Source organism: Nyctereutes procyonoides, unplaced genomic scaffold, assembly GCF_905146905.1.
Source record: "Nyctereutes procyonoides isolate TBG_1078 unplaced genomic scaffold, NYPRO_anot_genome, whole genome shotgun sequence".
Lineage (NCBI taxonomy): Eukaryota > Metazoa > Chordata > Mammalia > Carnivora > Canidae > Nyctereutes > Nyctereutes procyonoides.
In genome coordinates this window covers 70,633,515-70,641,723 of record NW_026575052.1, presented here as the reverse complement: position 1 = coordinate 70,641,723, position 8,209 = coordinate 70,633,515, and the positions used below count along the sequence as shown (strand labels likewise).

At 48.6% G+C, this 8,209-nt stretch overlaps 1 protein-coding gene across 1 annotated transcript; it reads left to right on the top strand.

The window, feature by feature from the left end:
- Positions 1-1,744: 1,744 nt before the first annotated feature.
- Positions 1,745-4,906, top strand: OTUD1 (OTU deubiquitinase 1). Its single transcript, XM_055330995.1, has one exon. It carries the CDS (start codon positions 2,142-2,144, stop codon positions 3,645-3,647), a length of 1,506 nt encoding a protein of 501 aa, XP_055186970.1. The 5' UTR covers positions 1,745-2,141; the 3' UTR covers positions 3,648-4,906.
- The last annotated feature ends 3,303 nt before the right edge of the window (positions 4,907-8,209 follow it).

Sequence of the window (8,209 nt, the reverse complement as noted above, 5' to 3'; positions counted from 1 at the left end):
TTTAGGATTCATATTGAAGTTTCCTTATCTCCCTCCAGGCTCGTTATGCTACTCTGCTAGGCACATAATGGGTACTTAATAAATATTATTTGAGATTTATTTATTTGTCTTGCCATCTGTTTCAGAACACTAGCTACTGAAAGGCTCAAGGTAGAGCTCAGTGTGAAGTGTTTAAGACACAGAGCAATAGATCCCCGCACAAGCAGCGATGAGATCTAAGTAATCTCCCTTTTCTAGGTAGCCATGGGGGCAACCAGCTTCCAATAGGGGAGTTACCATTAGTTTTTATTTCCTCCGGAGCTGATTTACAGAACAGGTTGGAACGACCTCAGCAAAAGCCTCAATGCTGGGATCCTCCTGCCAGTCACCTACGCCTGACCCCTGCAGAGGAAAATTCAAAGCCCTGGCGACCGTCAGGAGGCCGGGATCCCAATTCCGGGGGGGAAAACCTTGGGAACTCATTCTCCGTTAATTACTTCATTCTGTAAATATTAGCTCTAGCTCTATAGCCAGGTACAGTGCTAGGGGAGGTCACCACAACAGCCAACAGGACCAAGTATTTTCATTCAAGGAATTTACACTTCAAAGGAAGGTTTGGGTGGGGAGTGGGTGGAAGCAGTGCACCACAGTCCACAGCTATTTCCCCATTTCCTTTTTTTTTTTTTAAGATTTTACTTATTTATTTATTCATGAGAGACACAGACAGAGAAGCAGAGACATAGGCAGAGGGAGAAGTCCCTGATGTGGAGGTGGGGGGTGGGGTGGGGACTTGATCCCAGGGCCCCTGGGATCACGACCTGAGTCCAACGCAGATGCTCAATCACTGACCCACCCATTTCTTAAAAAAGGTGAGCGAGCTTCCACGTTCAGTTTGAACGCTTAGGGCCTGCTACTTGCAGGCGATCGAAGCTCAGAACACAGCACATCTGCCCGCTACTATAACCAACACTCGGTTGATCAAACCCAACACTTTGGCTTTCCTTTACAGGGAGGATACAACCAACACCGGAGAGCACGACTCTTTTCAATATTCTGCTCGGCCTCGGCAGGCATCACGACTGACCTACGTACGGTTGGCGGCTGCACCTGATCTTCCAAAGGCTGCTGGAAGGGCTTCCCATCGCCCAAGTCGTGTGTCTGCCCGTTGACAGGGGCGAGGGGTGCAGAAAAGTTGCTTTCGGTCGGGCAAGGCGGCAATCGCGGGGTGGACGCGGGGCGTCACGCTGTTTTAACACTGTGACCCAAAGAACTGAAATCAAAAGGACGGCAGCGGTGCCCTGGCCCTGCAGGGGGTTACAAGGCTACGCTCCGTCCTCCACACCAAGCCCGGAAGGTGCCTTCGAACCACACGCTGTCTAAGCGGCGCAGCTTCCCCACGCAGCGCCCCCCCCCCCCCGCCACGATCCGCAGCGGCAGCCGCCGCAGGAGCAGGGAGCGTCCGGCGGCCCCGCCTCCGCGCCGCGCGCGGGCCCTCCCGCCCCGCCCCCTGCGCCGCGGGCCACGCCCCTGCGCCGCGGGCCACGCCCCTGCGCCGCGGGCCACGCCCCTGCGCCGCGGGCCACGCCCCTGCGCCGCGGGCCACGCCCGTGACGTCCGCCGAACGGGCCGGGGGGCGGGGCGCGGGCCGGGGGGCGGGGCGAGCCCGCGCTGCTGAATGGGGCGCCGCAGCGAGCCGCACATTCCAACGGGCCCACGTGACGCGGCCGCGCGGCCTGAGGTAAACAACCGCGGCCCCGCCTCCCGGCCCCTCCGCGCGCCCTGCACTGCTCCTCGCCGGCGGGACGCGCTCCAGCGGGGCGGGCGGCTTTCCCCGAAAGTCCCCAGCGGCCGCCGCGGCCGGAGCAGCGGCAGCGGGCGCGGCGCCCCGGGAGTGCGGGCCGAGCGCGCCGGCCGGGGTCGAGCGCGCGTCCCCTCCCCGCCCCCACCGCGCGTTGTGGCGCAGCAGGAATTTGGCGGGGACCCGGGCGCTATTTGCGGCTCCTGACGCGCCGGCGGCCGGCGGCCGGCGGCCCTTGGGTCATTTCTATTCTAGGGGCGCCGGGTCAGCGCGCCCGGCCGGCCCCCTCCGCCGGGCCCGGAGGGTGTGTCCCCCTCAGCCCGGCTCGCCGCGCCTATAAGGGGCCCGAGCGGCGGGCAGGGACATGCAGCTCTACAGCAGCGTCTGCACCCACTACCCAGCCGGGGCACCGGGTCCCACGGCCGCAGCCTCCGCTGCCCCCGCCGCCGCCGCCGCCGCCGCCGCCGCCGCCGCCGCCCCCCCCTTCAAGGTCTCCCTTCAGCCTCCCGGAGCCGCCAGCGGCGAGCCGGAGCCCGAGACCGGTGAGTGCCAGCCTGCCGCGGCCGCCGAGCCCCGAGAAGCCGCCGCCGCCGCCGCCCCCGCCAAGATGCCCGCCTTCTCCTCCTGCTTCGAGGTGGTGCCCGGGGCCGCCGCCCCCGCCTCGGCCGCCGCCGGCCCGCCCGCCGGGTCGTGCAAGCCGCCGCTGCCGCCGCACTACACGTCCACGGCGCAGATCACCGTGCGGGCCCTGGGCGCCGACCGGCTCCTGCTGCACGGGCCCGAGCCCGGCGCCCCGGCGCCCGCCGCCCCGCGCGGCCGCTGCCTCCTGCTGGCCCCGGCGCCCGGCGCCCCGCTCCCGCCGCGCCGCGGCTCCTCGGCCTGGCTGCTGGAGGAGCTGCTGAGGCCCGACTGCCCCGAGCCCGCGGGCCTCGACGCGGCCCGGGAGGGTCCCGACAGAAACTTCCGACTGAGCGAGCACCGCCAGGCCCTGGCCGCCGCCAAGCACCGAGGCCCCGCGCCGCCCCCGGGAAGCGCGGAGCCCGGCCCCGGCCCCGGCCCCGGCCCCGGCCCCGGCCCGTGGGGCGACGAGCACCCGGCGGACAGGAGCCTCCGGGGCTGGGAGAGGGCCGGCGAGCGCAGCGACCCTGCCGGCGCGGACGAGGCGCGGCGGCCCGACCCGGAGGCCGAGGCGGCCCCGGCGCGGAGCTGCGAGGCGCGGAGCTGCGAGGCGGGCCCGGGCGGCGCGGCGGAGGCGGTGGTGGTGTCCAGGTCGGATCCCAGGGACGAGAAGCTGGCCCTGTACCTGGCGGAGGTGGAGAGGCAGGACAAGTACCTGCGGCAGAGGAATAAGTACCGGTTCCACATCATTCCCGACGGCAACTGCCTCTACCGAGCGGTCAGCAAGACGGTGTACGGAGACCAGAGCCTGCACCGGGAGCTGAGGGAACAGACGGTGCATTACATCGCCGACCATCTCGACCACTTTAGCCCCCTGATTGAGGGCGACGTGGGGGAGTTCATCATCGCTGCTGCTCAGGACGGGGCGTGGGCCGGGTACCCGGAACTGCTGGCCATGGGGCAGATGCTGAATGTGAACATACATCTAACGACTGGAGGGAGGTTGGAGAGCCCCACGGTGTCCACCATGATTCACTACTTGGGCCCAGAGGATTCCCTACGGCCTAGCATTTGGCTCAGTTGGCTCAGTAATGGACATTATGACGCCGTGTTTGATCACTCCTATCCTAACCCCGAGTATGACAATTGGTGCAGACAGACTCAAGTGCAGCGGAAACGCGATGAAGAACTTGCCAAGTCCATGGCCATATCCCTATCCAAAATGTATATCGAACAAAATGCATGCTCTTGAAGTGTCTGAACACCTACACCCTGGGAGAATTGCATACGTAGTTTGTGTTGGGAGAATTACGAACTCTAATCAGGGTAATAGCACTTTTAAACTTCCTAGTAGATTTACTGTAGGTGTAATGCCTTAATCATTTTTTTGAATGTTTTTCTCCTCAGAGCTGAAGGTTGCTGGGCACCTAAATAATGTTTCATGATGGCTTGGGGTGATCCTACTGCTTATTTATAATTTGCTGTATACAGTTGGCGCTACTTATAATTTGCAAGCTAGTTTCTCACGGTGTAAATTTGTTCATTCCTGGTAATCTGTTTTCTATAAAAATGTATTTTTGCACAACATTTTTAAGAATGGGTGTACCTTCATCTATGACGTGTTCCGTTTTGACAAACAGCTTTCCGGCATCAATCCAGAGAAAGTGCTTTATATGAAGTTTATTACTTTGAACAAGACTTTGTGATTCAGTAGTTACTTTATGTTGTTCGATTTGAATTTTATGATTCTTAGATCATTATTTCAAGTGGATATTAATGCATTTGTGTTACCAGATGATTGGCCCATTCCATTTTAATGAAAAACAGATTGGTTGTTTTGGAAATCATTATTTTTCTAGAAATGGTCAGCCTTTTAAAGAGAAATATTTAAGGGAGGGTTGTGGGAAGAGTTTTCTGTAAGGGAGAATAGTACCAGGTCTTCTTACTTGAATGGAAGTCTGATATTTGCAGATGGCAGAGTGATGACTATTCTGTACTTTGGTTGGTGTTTAGAGTAGATTGGTGCTCTGAATTGTTCTTATTTATATTTGTCATTTTGTTATAAAAGCATTTTAACTTTGTGACAAGATAAGCCTCCTGCTTTATATAGATAGCTTCTTGGATTCAACTAAGAGATTTAAAAAAAAAAAACTACTAGCATTAAATGCCTTGAATCAACTTTGGCAGTTGTTTTATAGCAGGAGAATAGTGTCTTAATATTTTATTCCTTTTAAATTCTCTCAAAAGGCAAAATAGGATTGCCCTGTATTATGTACAAATAAAAATGTCTGTAAACAGATCTTGTATGGTTTGCTGGGTCAAACAATGTTCTCAACCTAAAATCTATCTCATTTCCACTTTAACTACTTCTAGTCATATTTATTAAGTGCTGCAGTTTGTACTTTTTTATTTTGTAACATTTTGTGATTTTTTTGTACAATACCGTATTTGTACAATAGAGCGATTCTCAGCCAATGGAATGAATGAATAAAATGCGTAATTTTACTTTTACCATGTCTTTTTGGCTAAGATGCTTTTTCAATTAAAAAGTCACACTTGTAGGAGCCTCTCTTACATACACACTCTTTTTTTTTTTTTCATGTGTAAAGATGTCCCAGAATTATGAGGGAGATTTCTTAAGTTCTCACATGAACAAGGTAGGATAATCATTATAATTTCAAAAAGGATAAGTCTTAATGAAATATAATTTAGAGATGGAGTAACTCAGGACATTGCTTTTACCATTTCTAATTATAATTCCTGTTTAAAACTATAGAGGTACCTGTTGGCTAATAAACAGGGAAGTACAAGAATTGTGTTAACCAGCACAGTGTCTAAGTATCATAGTTTTGTGTTTCACTTACTCTCAGCACAGATTTAAATGTTTCAGAGAGTAATCAAAACAGTGTCCTAATTCTTGTCCAGTCTGGGCATCTTGAGACCATGGGAATCTATTAATTTTAAGATGTGTTACTGTATTTAGTAGACAGGTACACCTATATGCATATCTGGGTATGTTGTTTACTACAGAACAAAAACAGCTAGTTTGGATATTTTACTTTACAGCTGATAGGTCATATGTTTATATTTCATGGTTAAAGACGCATTGGAGCTTGAGCTCATTGCTTAACCACATTTTTGGAAGAATGCCATTGGTTATCGGGACAACTTCCTTTAAATGCTAACTAATGAATTTCTTTTCAATGTTAACTAATCATGCATCTCTGGTTTTTTGGGTAAGAAGACATTTGCTTCACTGATTAAGTTGGGAAAGGAGTTATTTTTTTTTTAATTACCTGTCTAAACATACTTCTTTCCCATTTCTCCCCTTAATTTAGACATGTAAAAATTTGGGCATACTTAAAACTTACACAAATGAGTAGACTAATTAGATATGATATCCTAAGAAGCCATCTGTAAAGCGCATTACTGTTTTAAAGAAACAAATTTTTCTGGGTTCTGTTTCATTTTCGAATTAGAATCCCAAGTCCTTGATTTACATCCTCAAGGGTGAAGTGTTTCAAAGAATTTAATGGATCCTCAGGTCCTGTTGCATTGGCAGCATGCTTTCTTAGTTGTCTTGCCTGAAATGTTTATGCCTTTCACATTCTCTTTCTATGGCTTGGTTTTCTGAAGAAGTATTTATTCTCTACTGCCTCAGTATTTATTCTCTACTGCCGTACCAGTTTTATGTATTAGCAGTAGCAGACCTGGATCACTGAAAACGCGTAGTCGAAGAGGTGGAAATGTGGTTGACTCAAATAGATTTTATTAAAATCTATTCCTTCAGAAACTCTTTATAGCAGCTAAGAGGTTCCAGACTATGAAGGAAACACTTGGTGGCTTTGAGCTAAAGTTTCTTTAGAGTTTACCCCCTTCTCCATAAAATACGATGGAGGTGGATAAAGCCCTTAGGTCAATCCAACTGTGGTTTCTGGTAAATTAGTGTGAAAATCATACTATCAACTTGAAAATTTTACTAAAGTGGTATATGAATAAAAACCGATACAATTCACTATTAGTGTGATTTTTAAAATTACTGTTTCATTTTTAAAAAATTAAATGGCATAGTACTTCAACATTTTGGCAAAAGCCTAATTCCCTGAACCTTTTGTTCATTTTTCCACTTGTATTTCTGTAAGATAAGAAAATGTACTCATTTTCATTTATTTAATTGGACTAAGCAGTAAACCTGTTGATAAGTGCCACCAGGACATGTACATGTGATTCTTTAATTACATTTTCCTAAACTTGTAGTCCATATGCTTTATATGCTAAAATTCTCATAGGCACAAAGCCTTTCTTCAGATACCACATTCTATAGAGAGGAGGTATCTGCCTTAGGATTTCTTTAACATCAGAATTGGTTAGCCTCAGCTTGGGTAAATAATCATTATGCTGCGGTGTTTTCTTGATAACTTTTGTATTAAAAAAAAGATATCGAGCTAATTCTCACTACTTTATTAAAATTTATTTTATGTATTTTCCCTAAAAGGTGAGAAAGTTGAACTCTAAAATTTTACCGTGGTATTCAGTGTGCTCATATGGAGGAAAAGCGTTACTGATTAAAAATAGGTTTTAAACCTTTGGACATCTGATAATTTAATATGCAGGTAAACATACTGGATCAATTTATGTATTTCAAATGTGTTACGTGTTTACACTTAGCAGTTATTTGTCACACAAAATCTTAAGTCCAGACCTTATTACTATTTCTGACATTCCTGGAGTGTCTATAACCATCTCAAAGAGGCATCGAGAAACTAGATGACATTTAATTCAGTTTTATTCCCTAAATGTACTAAATGGAATAGACATGGACTATATACTATGTTCTCTGTGGAGTCCCTTGGTTCCAACCTAGTAACTAGCAGAGTAAACGCTCAGTAAACATTTGTTGAGTGAAAGAATTAATTGAAGGAAACTATGAGCTTTGGGAAATATTTATTTGGTAGATGTGAAATCAAATAAAAATGGAGTCTACAGTAACTGAGAATTACCACTAACAAAGTGATTCTGAGCATTTTAAAGAGAGGTCGTGTCATAAAAAGACAGTGAAGTACTGAAGTCCGTAAGTGGAAAAAATAGATTGTGAAACCCAAAAAGTAGAATTTGATGCTATCTTTGTGTCATCTTCCAAACATCTTGAGTGTTAAATTAAGAAAAACTATTTAAAAACAGAACTTCCATCAACCTGAAATGATTGTGAAAGTGTTCTCTTATCTGAGAGGGACTTGCTCTGACTTGCTTTAGGGGTTACACCTATCCCAAGTCCAGTCTACAGCAATTCCTAGTTCTGCTGTGTTTTCTTTCTATAGCCTGGGCGGGAAGGAAATGCTGGACAGATTTCAAGCATGCTTTAGGATTGTTGTGTTCAGCAGCACGGGCTGCAGGCTTATGCCGTTGGTCAATGTGGCCTGGACAAGTAGCACACATCAGATCAAAACAGATCTATGTGGGGTGGGGGTGGGGGGAGAAGCAGTGTATTTCCTCCTACTGTAAATTAGGTCAGTGACAATTATTCTATGGGTAGAGGTCAGAGAGAGAGAGAGAGAGAGTTTACTGTCATCAGATAAAATCCTATCTAGCCTGGTTTTCACAAGCGAATTTTCTAATGGAACGGTCTATTTACGTGTAAAATTTAAAACAAAACTGCTTTTGCTAAAATTCTTTAAGAAGCAATCAGTGGTGCACTTATTTGCCTTTGGTAAAATAACTGAATAGAGTTTAATCTTCCCTTAATGACTGAGGGCTTTCATGATGGCATGGGTATATGGCCCCGAAGCCTTGGCAGATTGCTGAGGTGTGACAGTA